Consider the following 16457-nt stretch of genomic DNA (forward strand, 5'->3'; position numbering starts at 1 on the left):
TGTAGGCAACATCGATAATATTTGCTCTCCAATAACTCATAGCTGACCGAATCCCAGATCTTTCAATTACAAGATGAACAGTTTGCCACGTGGTTCAGAACACATGTAAACACTATCACAAACTCATTCTAGCTTGCAAAATTACTGTACGTATGCATGTCATTACGAGATTCTCGTTCATTTACTGTTTATTGATGTACATTACATACAAGGTTTATCAAATGGGTAGGATTGCGCCTAAGTCATTGTCTTCACTAAGCCTGGGGCCTGAAAGAAAATGTAAGTGCTACAACGGGTATTTTATCAATGGATATGTTTTCCATACTGAAGAATACGGGCAAGGAAGAAAGACATACAACAACGGTGTTTGTGTTAAGGGATCCACTAGTAGTGAGTTAGAAGTTGACTACTATGGTAGATTAGAAGAGGTCGTCGAACTGCAATATCATAACGAACATAATAGAGTGTTTTTATTCAAATGCTATTGGTATGACACGACTGACAGAGGAATCAGAGTTGATCCGCACTATGGTCTGGTCGAAATCAACTCAAAAGCTAGACTCCGCAACATAAACGATGTCTTTGTTTTCGCAAAGCAATGTCAACAAGTTTATTACACATACACCCCTTCATTTAGAAAGGATCGATCAAGAGTTGATTGGTTGTCCGTTTTAAAAACGAAACCCCGGGGTCGTGTCGAGGTTGTTCAGGATGAGAATGAAGACACAAGTGTGCGAGATGAAGTCTTTCAAGTTAGTGAGCTGGTTGAACCATATCGAGTTGCTCCTTCGATTGAATTGGAAGAAAATTCAAATTTTCATGTTTTCGATGATAGTCTTGTTGATGTTGACGCAGATGAGTTGAATGTTGTTTTGAGCTCTAGCGGACAAACAAATGTGGATGAAGAAGACGATATCCATATTGAAGATTGCGATGAGGGTGATGACAATTCAATTGATGACGAAGAAGAAGAAAATTCTGACTAATAATCAAATTTAAGCCCTGTGTAAAACCCTTTCTTTCATGTAATTTAGATTATGGATGATATATTTTGTAACACGAAATATTTATTACTTGAAATAATTACTTGAAATGCCACAATCACCGACAACCATACCGACGGACTATGTCCGTTGGCGTTTCACAGAGAGTTCGGAAATAATTACTTGAAATGCCACAATCACCGACAACCATACCGACGGACTATGTCCGTCGGCGTTTCACAGAGAGTTCGGGAATAATTACTTGAAATGCCACAATCACCGACGACCATACCGACAGATATAAGTACGTCGGCAAGTTGTCGGCGGGTCAATGTTACCGACGAAATTACCGACGGACCACGCGAATTCCAAAGGGCTGTGCATTGAATGCATCTTTGACCGCGTCAGATCGCCGACGAAATTACCGACGGACAACGAAAAATATGGAGGGTCATTAAAAATTTTGGTGCGAAATTCAAAATTTACCGACGGATTTTTGACATGTTACCGACGAAATAAATTAAAATAATAATTAATTTTATATCCGTCGGTGAATATGTTGGTAAAACTGCCATATAAATCCCCCCAACCGCCGCTTCAGTTCATTTTTTCTTCTCCCCTCAGTTTTTCACCGATTCTTTTCCTCTCCGTTCTTCAAAGGTTTCACCTGCAATCTCTAGCAATTTTTCTCGTGAATCTCCATCAGTTTAAAAGGTATGTATGTTTTTTGCTTTAAGGGTTTGTTTTTGCTATTTTTTTTAGGTGTATTTTTTGTAATGTAGATAAAGTCTATAGTTTGTTTTGCATAATTCATTGCTAAAGTCTATAGTTTTTTTTTGAATTTATTGAATATTTTTTGTTGTTGTATTGGCATAATTATTATTAGTTAATTTGTTGAATATTTATTGTTAATGTTGAATTTACCATAGAATTAGTAATTGAATATGTTTGAATAATTATTAATTTTACTCTATTATTGCATGATTTGTGTTTAATTTTTTGCATTTATTTTGATTGTTATTTCTAGAGTTTTTTTTTAAAATTTATTGTTTTGTTGTATTGGTATAATTATTGAATAATTTTTTGAATTGTAATTGTTAATGTTGAATTTACCTTAGTATTAGTAATTGAATATTTAGGAATAATTGTTAATTTTACTCTATTATTGCATGATTTATGTTTAATTTTTTTCAATAAATTTTAATTGTTAGTCTACAGTTTTTTTTATTTATTGAATATATTTTATTGTTGTATTGGCATAATTATTGAATAATTTGTTGAATTGTAATTCTTAATGTTCAATTTACCTTAGGATTAGTAATTGATTAGTAATTGAATATGTTGGAATAATTAGTATAGATTAGGTCAATTGGTTGTGGCTTTTGTTAATATGTGCAGGTTTGTGGATTTGGGTAGTATCCGGTATAGGGGAGTAGTATTCGGTATAGGGGAGGTGCTTTTGAATTTTTTTTAACATTTAAATTTAATTATATAATTATTTGTATAAAATTGTGGAGATGCGTAGAATGAAAACTAGAGCTGGTCGCTCACGTACGGTCGCAGCTAGTTCGTCTAGCAGCGATGATGATATTTCCTTAGGTGCCTCTCAAGAAGAGGCACCTACACCACCTGCGCCGTCAACCGATGTTGCCTCTTCCAGCGGTACTTCACAGCGCAGAGGTGGGGTGCCTTCGCAGCGGAATCAATTTTCCCGCAAGTACGAGGCACAGTGGAAGGACGACCTTTCAATGTAAGTTTGTTAAGGTTTTAATTTTTTTTTAAATTACAACATAATTTATGAAGTAATCACTATTTAATTTATTTTCAGGTTCACAAACATTGAGGCCGCCCGAGTAATATCATCGACTTTTAAATCGTCGATGGAGATTCCATTGTTTCAATGGAGTCAAATATCCAAGCATCCTGAATGGATGCCTCAAATCAATGCATGGTTTGGCAGATTTCAGGTTGGTGTTAATTTATAATTTTCAGCTTATTTCTAATAAATTATTAATATAATTGTAAATAAATTATTGTTTTTATTTAAACTTGTTTATTTATACACAGCACAAATTCTGCTGGGACAGTGAGCATAACACTGTTGTGAGGAGGGTGTGGGAAAATCACGCGGCAACTAGGTAAGATCGAAAAAAATACAAGATTTTTTTTAGACTAAAATTGTTTCGAAATGTAATTTTTGGTTGCGTGAAGTAGGTTGCGTGATTTTTGGTATGAAGCACAGAAAAGGGCAAAAAAAACCGCGAGGGATAGAGGTTTCCAAGGCTGGAACGATGTTGCGGTTTGGAGGGATTTCAAACCGATATACATCCCGGAAGATATATGGCCGCACTATCTTGAGCACGTGACATCTGAGCGGTTCACACGACGCTCACAGTCCGGTGCTGGCAACCGGAATCGGCCAATTCATGGCGGGGTGACAACACACACTGGCGGCTCCGTTCTGTTTGCTACACATGCGAAACGAATGGTAAGATTAATTTAAATGAAATATATCGTTAAATTAAGTTGTTGTTAATATATCTTTTTTCATTATAGGCTGCGTCTCTTGGACGTGAGCTGAGCCCGATGGAGCTGTTTGTGGAGACGCACGTGCGGAGTCAAGACCGACAAAAGGGGGCGCAACAGTTCGTTGATAACCGTGCTCAACATTTCGTGGTATGTTTGTTCGACCATTTTATTTAGCAAGTTATTATGTAAGTTATTATGTTTATTGAATTGAATATGATGATTACGTTTTTATTTATTTTCAGGAGACCTATAATAATCGGTTGAGGGAGAGATATGGGGATGATATTTTGACCCATCTGGAATTCAATCTGGATTTGTGGATGGAGGTTGGCTCGTCAAGTGGACCCGATAAAAATCGGGTTTACGGGCTCTCCAACACTACGGCCGACAACTTGCGGTCGACTCGTAGTGTTTCAACCGTTGGGAGCTCCCAATCAATATCGAGCTCCCAATCTAAGGAGTTCGTGGCCTTGCAGCAACACACGGCTCAACTCACCGACAAATACGACCACCTATCAGCGGAGTACGCAGAACTCAAAGCGTCTCATGCACAACAAAGAGCGGAGTCTGAGCAAATCAAAGCGTCTCAAACACAACAAAAAATGGAGTATGAACAACAAAAAGCGGCTTATGAACAGCTTCACGAAATGGTTATGAACATGGAAAATAGTGGAACATGTGCGCCTAATCCTTTTTGGCCGTATAACCACCAGCCTCCTCCTCCAGATCTCCTCCTCCTCCTCCAGCTCCACCTTTATATTAACTTGTAATAAACATTATTTACCTTTAAAACTTCATTTAATATTTTTTTTGAAACATATTCAGTTTGTAATGAATATTATTTAACTTTGTTTTTTTTTTATGTTTAATATAAATTTTATTTGCATAATTGGTTTGTATTACAATTAATTTATATAGTTTTATATTATATATCCTAAATAATTTTTTAAAAACAAATTTAGAAATAAACTATTACCAAGGATTTTACCGACGGATTTATTCGGTCGGTATTTTAAACACTCACCGACGGGCTTACCGATGGACTTAATCCGTCGGCATTTAATAGTAGCTGCCACACTTACCGATGAATTTACATACGGATATATTCGGTCGGTATTTCATACACTCACCGACAGATTTCCGATGGTTAGTAGCCGTTGGTAAATCACGATATCACCGACGGAATAAAAATCCATCGGTATATTTCAAGCGGGAATCTTTTTTTTTGGCGTGCAAATTCCGTTTGTAAAACAATAGGCAAATGGTTTTTTTTGTTTTGCTGACCGATATAGCGACGGAATGGGGAATCACCGACGAAAGGAAAGCCGACGGACGTAATCCGTCGGTAAAAAAATCATCGACGAACTTCTAATCACACACCGACGAAAGTTTTCCGTCGGTAAAACTGTGAAATCTTGTAGTGTATTGTGTTTAATTGGGAATTAGGCTTCATGATTTTTATTTTTGTTTGTTTTTTATTAGGTTATTCTGGTCTTATGATTCAGTAATAGTGCTTAACAGGTAACTCGGGTTAACTTGACTTATTTTTCATATCATTTTTTTTAATTAAGATTTTTACAAATTTCATCATTCAATATTAGGTTTGACAATGACAAATGAGAATTAAGCTTTATAATTTGTTTTGACTTTCTCTCTATGAGGTTATTTCAGTCTCAAGACCAAAGTCACGGATTTGACAGGTTAACCCGGGTTAAATCAAGTCATTTTTTTTCTATAAGGTTATCTTAGTCTGATGACTCGGGTCATGAGTTTGATGGATTGACTCAGGTTGTTTTTTATATTCTTTTTTTAATTGATTTTTTTAATCTTATCCTTCAATATTAGGCTGGTTATGGATTAAAATTTGTAATTTGTTTTGATTTGCTTTTCATGTGGTTATCTTGGTCTCATGACCAGGGTTGCAAGTTTGACATGTAAACACATGTTGTTTCTTTTAGGTCTTTTTTTTCAATTTCATCTTTCAATATTGGGTTGATTGAGAATTAAGCTTAATAATTTATTTTTATTTGCTTTTTATAGGGTTATCATAGTCTCATAACCTGGGTCATGAAATTGACACATTAACCTGGATTGTCCAAGGTCAATCCAATATGTTGTTATTTTAATATTAAGAAAATATATCATCTTAAAATTTTGTTTAATCAAAATTTATTTTCACAGGTTGTATGAGTGTTTTTGGACTAGTAAAGTCAACTAGGTTATATAGGGTAAACCCTCACACGATTTAATTTTTTTTCTGCTAGAAAAAAACATTAGCAACATTCAAATATTTTTTTATGTTCAAGAAATATTTGACTTGACCCGCAGCGTATCGCAAACCAATGATCTAGTTGAGTACTATATGTCACATCAATTTTGATTAAAGAGATTACAATTTTTTTTTGAGTGAATTAGGCTAATATCGGTATGCATTTTTAAAATTGTTTATTTATCTTAATTGAAACATAATTTAGTTTGAAGATATTTCTTATTGTTTAATAAAAATGATTAAGTGAAAAATGATATTGTTGTGTCACAATTTGCAATTATATTATTATGATATATATTCATAGGTGTTTTTTAAAGTGATTTTTAAATTAATATTTTTTTATATTTAATGTGCTGATATTATATATTAAAAGAGCTAAAAATATTATTTTACTATATTTTTAAATAAAAAATAAAGAGTCAATACCGCGTGAGAAACATTTAATTTTGCCAATTACACAACATGGTCGTGACAAGTACGTCCAAATATGAGCTGGCTAAAATTTGCTAATGGCTCCACAAATATTAAGCATTTATAAGCAGAGTTGCCACCATCAACAATCTTCATGAGAATGGCAAAGCAGAAAAGCTTCTGCTGTTTTCTTTGCTTTCTCCTGGTTATTCTGTGGAGTGAGCAGGTGACAATGGGGAAGGTGATTATACGAGTAGGAGTGGTTCTTGATATGAACTCAGCAGTCGGAAAAACGGCAGAGAGCTGCATATCTGCTGCAGTAAACGATTTTTATGCTAGGAATGCTGATTATCGAACTAGAATCTCTCTTGTCACCAGGGATTCCAAAGGGGATGTCGTAACAGCAGCATCTGCAGGTACCACTTCCCTAAATATTCACACACGAAATCGAATACATGATCAGACGACAAAGAGAGAAGTGGCCACTGGCCACTTTTGTCTTGTGTTCTACTAAAATGCACTGTATATGTAAAGATCATAACAGCAAATTTTCAGATGCTTTATTAATTTTATACTCTCCCTCTCATGGTGTTTTTAAAGCCAGATCTTGTGCTTAAAGCACTAGAATTGATGGTATTTTTCAATGTTTTTTTTCCTTTTTATTGTTATTTATATATTTTCAATAATCTCATATTTACTATATATATTTGATGATGTGATTGATATTGCAATTGAATTTATAAAAACAATAATCTAGAATTAATTATTTTTATATTTTTAATCTTTTTTTTTTCAAGGGTTTTATCTATAGTTTATCGGATTTTTTTAGCATGATTCTACAATTTATTTGATAGTTTACTTATTTTTATTTTAAAATTTTGTTTTGTGAAGGTTTTAAGATAGTTTGGCGTGCAAGTATTTTATCTGAAAATGAGTATTAAGACAAACTTAACCAAATTCATTGCCTACGTTGCACAATGAGTTCTTTTCTGTCATTTTGTAATTAAAATAGGATTAATCAATCAACAATATTAAGATTTTTGACTCTAAATACTTTTCTGTCGAAAAAATCTCATTATTAATTATATCTCAAGACTTTCACTATCAACATATAATAGAATTACAAAGTATTCATTCTTTTTCAAAACAAAGGGATTAACTTATTCTTGGAATACAAAGATTAAAGAGAAAAAGTGGATAGAAATCCTCACAAAATTTGCTAACAGCCTTTTTGTTTATGATAAAATGACCAACTTAGACACTGTCTAGAATGAATAGCTATATTTCTACAACTTGATTTTAGCTTGATAAAATTGTGAATGAGCTTCAAATATATATGAGATTGAAGACAGGCTGCTCAAGCTGTCTCTTTTTGGTTTTTCTCCTAGTGTGCTCTTCTCTTTTTCTCTTACAAAACCCATCGCTGCTCTTTTATATTTAAATGAGAGGCACACGACACACCATGTCTCTGTTAGTTTTAATTTGAATGTGTGGTGGTGGTGCGAGACCCTAACAAATCTCCCTGCACCATGTGTGGAAGTTTTTTTTACCAACTATCAGCTTGTAAGTTTTAATTTGGAGGGCTCTGCCAAGCCCGTTTATGTTCTACAGAACTCAAATTTCTCTTACAAGAAAAGCTTGATTATCATTTTTTGTACATTGTTATTGATACGGATATTTTCAATAATTAAAAACTTTATTTTCATACCATTTCAAATTTATTGGTATCTAACTTCAATTTGCTTTGATTGAGAATAAATAGTATAATGCCCACTAAAATCAACTTTAGATGTTATAGTGCAACTCAAAGTTTTTTTTTGTAGTGTACCAAGTTCATATAAGAATTTATTTATCCTTAACAACTATTTGTTCTTTTTAATAAGAGCAATGTATTCAAAATGTGTAGTAGTTTATTCAACTATTAGGTCAAGTTTATATTTTTGCAACATTGATTGTTATGAAATTGCTTTCCCTGCAAAAGTCATTAAGTATTTCGATGTGAACTTTCTAAAATCAATATCATCTGCGGTATATGCATTTGTATATCTATTTATAACATATTTATCATTTTTAAAATATAGACTAAAACTAAAATTGCATTTGAGATACCTAAATATCCATTTTTTTTAACATCTCTCTCATGAGATTAGTCAAAATTTCTCATTATTTTATGTACTAATAATCTTCATGGAGAAATTTGGTGTCAGACAAAAAAATTAAAATAGCCATGGTGGAATTAAAAAACCACACTAGCCCTCCCAGTACAACCTAACTTCTTATAGATTAAGGGTAAAACCAGTGTTATCATTATTAATATCCACAATTAAATTAGTTTGTATCCACAATATCATTCACAGTAAAATTGCCATAACTCTTTTTTTTAAAAAAAATTTGAAAAATATTTTGTCGAATCATGCCCACACTTAATATCATGCCATGCTTTCGCTAGAAATAAAGTTAATTTTTACAATTAAAAATATAGCATATTTTAATTAAAAAACTGACTTTACAAAATGCAGCACTGGATTTAATGAAAAATGAAGAAGTTGAAGCAATCATAGGGCCTCAAAGATCATCAGAAGCCAAGTTTGTGATAGAGCTTGGAGCCAAGACACAAGTGCCAATTCTCTCCTTTTCTGCTACTAGTCCTGCTCTCACTCCAGTTCAAAGCAATTACTTTATCCGGACAGCTCAAAGTGATTCCCCTCAAGTGAAAGTCATTGCCAGCATTGTCGAAACTTATGGTTGGAGGGAAATTGTTCTAATCTATGAAGGCACAGAATATGGCATTGCTTTGGTTCCATATTTGCTAAATGCCTTCCACGAGATTGGTACTCGAGTTCCCTATGAAAGTTGCATTCCATCGTCTTTCGATGACACTGAAATCATGAGCGAGCTCCACAAAATAAAGAAAAAGAAGGAAAGAGTGTTTCTGGTGCACATGACAGCCTCCATGGGATCCAGGCTATTCTTACTCGCCGAAAGCGCAGGAATGATGAGTGAAGGGTATGCATGGCTCGTGACAACAGGATTGTCCACCTTATTAGATCCTGTGGACGCAAAAGTAATGGATTCTATGGAAGGTGTGTTAGGTGTAAAGCCATATGTACCAAAATCAATAGAACTTGAAGGTTTCAAATCAAGATCGAAAAAGAATTTCAACTCTGAAAACCTCTTTGGTTTATGGGCATATGATACAGTTTGGGCGATAGCAATGGCAGTGGAGAGGGCTGGCATTGTGCATTCTAGGTTCTTAAAACAAAACGCAAGCAACAGGTCAGTTGATCTTGCGGCTTTGGGAATCTCAGAAATGGGGCCAAGACTCCTGAAGTCCATATTAAACACTACATTTGATGGCTTGAGCGGAAAGTTCCAGTTGGTTAAGGGTGAGATGGAACCTTCCGCCTTTGAAATATTCAATGTGGTGGGGAGATCAGAGAGGGTTATTGGATATTGGACACAAAAGGGAGGACTTTCTCAGAGCTTGGATAGCAGTAGTAAAATATCACACTCAAATTCCAAAACCAAACTGAAGCAACCAATTTGGCCAGGAGGCGCAATACAACAGCCGAAGAAATTGAGGATTGGGGTTCCAGTGAGAAGCGGTTTTAGGGAATTTATGGAAGTCAAATGGCATCAGCAGAGCAATGAGCCTATTGTTTTAGGCTTCTCTGCAGAGGTTTTCCTTGCAGTGCATGATATATTACCATTTCCCCTTCCGTATGAATTCATACCCTTTATGAACGATAGTAGGGAGAGTGCCGGGACTTACGATGATCTTCTTCGGCAAATCAAACATCAGGTCAGTGTTATGCTACTTAAAATCCATTTTTCTATTCTAATTTGCTGTAGTAAAAAGCTTGAAATTAAGTTCATAAAAAGAGTGACCTTGTCTTGTTTGTCTTTCAGAAATTTGATGCAGTGGTTGGAGATACAACGATAGTGGCTTATCGCTCATCATACGTAGATTTCACCTTGCCTTACTCGGAATCAGGCGTAACAATGGTGGTTTTGATGAAACGCGATGAGAGGGATAACATGTGGATTTTCTTGAAGCCACTAAGCCCGAAACTTTGGTTAGTAACTGGAGTAGCCTTCTTTGTCACAGGTTTAGCGGTATGGGTGCTCGAACACCGTACAAACACAGAGTTTAGGGGAACACCAGAGCAACAACTGGGCACAGTTATGTGGTTCTCCTTCTCAACACTGGTCTTTGCACATAGTAATTAACTTCTCTAACTTTCGTGTTTTTGTCTTCTTTACTTTCTTTTCATAATTGATTACAAGCGCAACTAAAGTATGAGCATGAATCATTAATTTTTCTTTTTTTGCCGTAATAGGGGAGAGGCCAGAGAACAACCTAACAAAATTTGTCTTGATCATATGGATATTTGTGGTACTTATTATATCTCAGAGTTACACTGCTAGCTTAGCCTCAATGCTAACAGTACAGCGGATGCATCCCGCATTTGTTGATGTCACAGAGATCCAGAGGAATAATTACTCTGTTGGACACCAGAAAGATTCTTTTGTGAAAGATTTCCTTAAAAAAGAATTAGATTTCAATGACACGATGTTGAGGGAATATAGCACTCCAGAGGAGTTTCACGATGCGTTGTCTAGTGGGCCTCATAAAGGTGGTGTGGCTGCTATCTTTGATGAAATTCCCTACGTTAGACGCTTCCTTGACAAGTACCGCTGCTCTAAATTTCAAATGGTAGGACCAACCTATCAAACCGATGGATTTGGCTTTGTGAGTGACTCTCTCTCTCTCTCTTTCTTAAGTTGTTAGGTTTTAAGTAGAACTCCATGATTATCAGGCTACTTATAATTAAGGCAAAAGTGATTAGCCATTGTTAAGCATGTATATGACTATTACAGAACTTATGCAGTGAGTAAACTTTCTAATCAGATCGATCTATTTTCTTCTTCTTTTTTTTTTTTCATTATAGGCCTTCCCACTTAACTCCCCACTAGTCTCTCATTTCTCAAGAGCAATCTTGAATGTCACTGAAGATCATGATAAAATGGAAGTAATTAAGAGGAAAAGCTTTGGTAGGGAAATCACCTGTGAAGATCGAGGACCTGAAACCTCTTCAGGTGGTCTTAGGTTGTCTAGCTTCGCGGGCCTCTTCCTTATCTCTGGAGTTGCTTCCATATCTTCGCTCCTGATATATATCATCAGGTTCCTTCGCTCAAATTATCCTGCTTCAAACACAATGAATGAACAATCCATGTGGCTGAGAATTCTTGAGGTAGCAAAGCGTTTTGACCAGAAAGATCCCTCCGTCCATCATCTTAGGCGAACTGAATCTAGAGTTCACCCTGTCACAGGTCCTGAAAGTATTGGAGCCTCACCTGAGACTGGCAACGTGCATGAAATGACTTCCAATGAAGGAGCCGAAGATGTTGGAGAAAATCAAAACCATGACAATCTTACCTCGGGGAATAGTGGTACAAATTTTATAGCCTCCAATGCATGCAGATACTGTTGCCCCTAACACTCCGGAAAGAAACCGAGCTTCACCTGATACTGCCTATGTGCATGAAATGACTTCCGATGAAGGAGCCGAAGTTGTTGTCGGGGATCAAAACCGTGGCAATCCTACTTCAGTGAACAGTGGTACAAATACTAATACAATGTAGCCCACGATAACCAGCTGTACATGAATAATGGTGAGCCACCATCCATTCACCAATGCTGATTGAAAGTTATCATATGATGTCCTTGTGGTATATATTATGCAAATAATTTCTAGTAGAATTTGACTGAGTTGCTGAGCAACTTGATGATTTAGATGTCGTTGCAGGTCTTACAATGGCATGCAAATTTACAGCAAATGTACGAGCACTGTTATCAATAAATAAAAGTACAAATTTACACCACGTTTGCCAGTGATTTCAGCCCTGAGGAAATGCCACCTCCTTCAGGAGACCTATAATAATCGGTTGAGGAGAGATACGGGGACGATATTTTAACCCATCCGGACTTCGATCCGGATTTGTGGATGGAGGTTGGCTCGTCAAGTGGACCCGATAAAAATCGGGTTTACGGGCTCTCCAACACTACGGCCGAAAACTTGCGGTCGACCCGTAGTGTTTCAACTGTTGGGAGCTCCCAATCTAAGGAGTTCGTGGCCTTGCAGCAACACACGGCTCAACTCACCGACAAATACGACCACCTATCAGCGGAGTACGCACAATTCAAAGCGTCTCATGCACAACAAAGAGCGGAGTCTGAGCAAATCAAAGCGTCTCAAGCACAACAAAAAGCGGCTTATGAACAACAAAAAGCGGCTTATGAACAGCTTCGCGAAATGGTTATGAACATGGCAAATAGTGGAACATGTGCGCCTAATCCTTTTTGGCAGTATAACCACCAGCCTCCTCCTCTAGGATCTCCTCCTCCTCCTCCTCCTCTAGCTCCACCTTTATATTAATTTGTAATAAACATTATTTACCTTTAAAACTTCATTTAATATTTTTTTTTGAAACATATTCAGTTTGTAATGAATATTATTTAACTTTGTTTTTTTTTTATGTTTAATATAAATTTTATTTGCATAATTGGTTTGTATTACAATTAATTTATATAGTTTTATATTATATATCCTAAATAATTTTTTAAAAACAAATTTAGAAAAAAACTATTACCAAGGAATTTACTGACGGATTCATTCGGTCGGTATTTTAAACACTCACCGACAGACTTACCGACGGAATTAATCCGTCGGCATTTAACAGTAGCTGCCACACTTACCGACGAATTTACAAACGGATATATTCTGTCGGTATTTCATACACTCACCGACAGCTTTACCGACGGTTAGTAGCCGTCGGTAAATCACGATATCATCGATGGACTAAAAATCCGTCAGTATATTTCAAGTGGGAATCTTTTCCGTCTGTAAAACCATCGGCAAATGGTTTTTTTTGTTTTGCCGACCGATATAGCGACGGAATGGGGAATCACCGACGAAAAGAAAGCCGACGGACGTAATCCGTCGGTGATGACGTCGGTAAAAAAATCACCGACGAACTTCTAATCACACACCGACGGGATTTTTCCGTCGGTAAAACTGTGAAATCTTGTAGTGTTCTACAAAAGTTCTGAACTTGTCGAAATTTATTAAGTACCCGTAAAACCTGTAATGATTACAAAATTTCTTAGGATATCTCTATCCTATAGATTTCTTAAGGTATTTCAAACAATAGCTAAAATAATTATCACTTCCCAGTCTCAAATTGAATTCTAAATCATGCAAATGTTGGCCATCATGCAAATGTTGGCCAAACATACACAAGCATTACACATAGAATGAAATACTCAACAACTTAATGTAATAATTAAATCGAAGAAATTGTTCACATATTCATAGTAAAGTTACATCAAACATTCCAGAATAAAAGTCTTCTCCATAGTTAAATTAAAGAGAAACAAACTTGATACGATGAACATCACTCAAAAGCAGAGAATGGCAGTGGAATAGATAGGTGTCCTCCAAATCTTCTTTGTTTTTGCCTCTGTTTTTCGTCCCTCTTTGTGCCGCCTCTTCTTCTTTCTTTTGTCTATTTTAGGGTTTCTCTATGTATGCCTCTCCTCTCTTGCAGACGGTCTTTTTTTGTTTTATATTGTGGCCTTTCTACCCCCGCTGGAATGAAGATAGTTTCCTTTTTCTGAATTGAATTCCTTCCTACCCAGACATTGCGGGCCAGATTTGAGGTAGGAAACGTGCGAATTCAAATATCTCTATTTCTGGAGAAATTGTAGAAAATGAAATCTTCTTTCCAACGACACTGATCGTGCAATTTTTGGACCTCTGAGACTTGAGATAAGGGCCATAAACCGAGACAGTATTTGGAGTGCAGGAAATTCGGGTTTGATTCAATCCCTGTTTTTCGACTTGCTTTATGGGCTTCGAAACAGCAAAAATGAGTTATATGCCCTTCATATGTTTTGTAGACCTTCATCTTAGATATTTGAAAATGGTGACGAACATCTGGAATTGAGTTGTATAGCTTCCTTTGCAACACATAATAAATCAATGTTCGGTTTTACTGCCGGATTCTGTCTGCTCAGTAACCTAGTATCTGAAAACACATTAATTTTCCACGAGGTCAATAGTTCAAAAACGGATCCAAGATTCTAATTATCTTGTGCAACACATCCAAAATATTTCAAAATCAGGCATGAATAGTGAAAAATATACATGCTAAAAATTCGCTTATCAGGCTGCATTTTGAAATTGGATTTGGGCGCTTCAACGTAGAAGAGCTCTCCTGGTAGATGCGCTGAATATCCTTCCTTGAAAATTTAAGGCTAAGCCGGTAGAATTGTCCTCTGAAGGTTCATTTCTGTTGCTGTACATAACTTATCAGAGACATGTTATCCTTTTTTTTAGTGTAGTGGTTGTTCAATAATCATCAACTTTTCTATATCTAGATGGAATCCTATCAGGGGCTCTACCTTTGTAGGTACAAGCACGACATTGTCCTGCACATCAAGCTATAGCCCTATCACAAGCATGTTAGATGGAAGTAAATAATTTCAAGTAGAATTTGACTGAGTTGCTGAGCAACTTGATGATTTAGATGTCGTTGCAGGTCTTACAATGGCATGCAAATTACAGCAAATGTACTAGCACTGTTATCCATAAATAAAAGTACAAATTTACACCACGTTTGCAGTGATTTCAACCCTGAGGAAATGCCACCTCCTTAAAGGATACAAACCTAAACCAAAGCAACCCAAAATGCAAATTATAGCTGTTTGTTGTAAACAACTAGAGAGGAGGAATTATTAAGGGGTTATAAATTACTTCTCACATGGTGCAAATTAGGGGGTAAATTTTAACCTACGAGAGGAAGGGAAAGATTTTCAGGGGGGGCAAAACTTCTCTCCTTTTTTTTTCTCTTCCTCAAACTTGAAACCTATTTTTTCCTCTTTTAGTCACCCCTTGTTAGTGGAATCTTCTAAAATACATTCTTTGTTGTAAACAACTAGAGAGGAGGAATTATTAAGGGGTTACAAGAGCAAAATTGACTGGTGTTAAAAATAGACTCGGAGGACAGATGTGTGATACCTTTTCCAAATACTGTCGTTTAGGACTACCCCATGGATTTCTTCCACTCCCATAATTGTGAAGATTTAAAGCAACAATTGCTCTTACACTAGAACAAAGAACGCACATGTATAAATTAATTATGAAAAAAATAGCAACATGAAGGATTAAAAAAAACAGTGCTACATGTTTGAATATCTCTAGCAATAGAAACAAAAGAAATATTTGGGTCAGATAAAACACTTTAACGGGTTTATGGAATTAAATAGATAGTTATGGGTGGCTAATACAGAAGAGGTAGTGCTCATATGCATCTCGTTACTTAAATCATTAAAGTATCTCAACAGAAATCACATCAATCCCACTACCTTTTAGGAACAGGTATCTGCTCCCATTCTGTGCAATTAACTTTTTTAACATGCATCCTGAGGATATTCTTATCACAGACATGTTATCTTTTCTTCTTTTTTTCCCGTGAAAAGTAAATTTTTAAAAATTACTTTTTAAATTTTATTGTGTTTGTTTATCATTAAAAAAGTTGATTAATATAAAATATTTTACAGTTAAAAGAAAATTTAACTTGGTTTTTAGAAAAATATTTTTCTTTTTTTGGACGGAAAACACTTTTCGAAAGTTGTGAAAAAATTAAAAATCTCATATTATTTGCTGATTATATCAAATCTAGTCCTCAAACTTTTGATTGCTATATATTTTTTTGATGATTTATGAAATTATATTTTTTTTCAATTTCATTCTTATTCAACTTTTTAATTTTTTGGATTTGTTCCTCATTATTTTAATAAACTTGAAAAAAATAAAACATTAATAAGTTATTTTCCAGCTCATTTTCTATAACATAACTAAACACTGGAAAATGTTTTCCAACTTATTTTTCATTACACTACTAAACATCGAAAAATAATTTATTTTTTTGAAATTCACTTTTTCAGAATTTACTTTCCAAAAAAAATTACTTTTCAGTAAACAAACAAGACTTAGGGTAATTGTTGGCGGTTTCTGAAAACGTTTTATGAAATTGAAAATTTAAATTAAATATTACCGTTGAAATTACCGACGGAATAATTAAAAAATATTAATATTCAATTATCCGTCGATAAATCCGTCGCTAACGCGCCCCAATAAAAAGTCTGGATCCTCTTATTTCATAAGAGATAAACTCATTTCTTATTATTCTTCTTCTTC

At 35.3% G+C, this 16457-nt stretch overlaps 1 protein-coding gene and 1 long non-coding RNA gene across 2 annotated transcripts; one reads left to right on the top strand and one right to left on the bottom strand.

Moving 5' to 3' along the window:
* The first annotated feature begins 6320 nt into the window (after positions 1–6320).
* LOC18109606 (glutamate receptor 2.8) lies at positions 6321–12078 on the top strand. The gene is made up of 5 exons (XM_024604459.2): positions 6321–6608; positions 8712–9994; positions 10102–10414; positions 10533–10945; positions 11145–12078. The coding sequence occupies exons 1-5, from the start codon at positions 6347–6349 to the stop codon at positions 11691–11693; spliced, it is 2820 nt and encodes a 939-aa protein (XP_024460227.2). The 5' UTR covers positions 6321–6346; the 3' UTR covers positions 11694–12078.
* Positions 12079–14720: 2642 nt separating this feature from the next.
* Positions 14721–15693, bottom strand: LOC127903916 (uncharacterized). The gene is made up of 2 exons (XR_008059482.1): positions 15623–15693; positions 14721–15363 (listed from the first exon to the last, which is right to left on the bottom strand). It is a non-coding gene; the product is annotated as an uncharacterized LOC127903916 (long non-coding RNA).
* Positions 15694–16457: the final 764 nt, after the last annotated feature.

Source organism: Populus trichocarpa, chromosome 6, assembly GCF_000002775.5.
Source record: "Populus trichocarpa isolate Nisqually-1 chromosome 6, P.trichocarpa_v4.1, whole genome shotgun sequence".
In the NCBI taxonomy this organism is placed as follows: domain Eukaryota; kingdom Viridiplantae; phylum Streptophyta; class Magnoliopsida; order Malpighiales; family Salicaceae; genus Populus; species Populus trichocarpa.

Excerpts from the sequence above, each read along its gene's own strand:
- LOC18109606 (XM_024604459.2), top strand. The coding sequence starts at position 6,347 with ATGAGAATGGCAAAGCAGAAAAGCTTCTGCTGTTTTCTTTGCTTTCTC. Across the intron at positions 9,995-10,101 it reads TTCGGCAAATCAAACATCAG|AAATTTGATGCAGTGGTTGG; the intron begins GTCAGTGTTATG and ends TTTGTCTTTCAG. Across the intron at positions 10,415-10,532 it reads AACACTGGTCTTTGCACATA|GGGAGAGGCCAGAGAACAAC; the intron begins GTAATTAACTTC and ends TTGCCGTAATAG.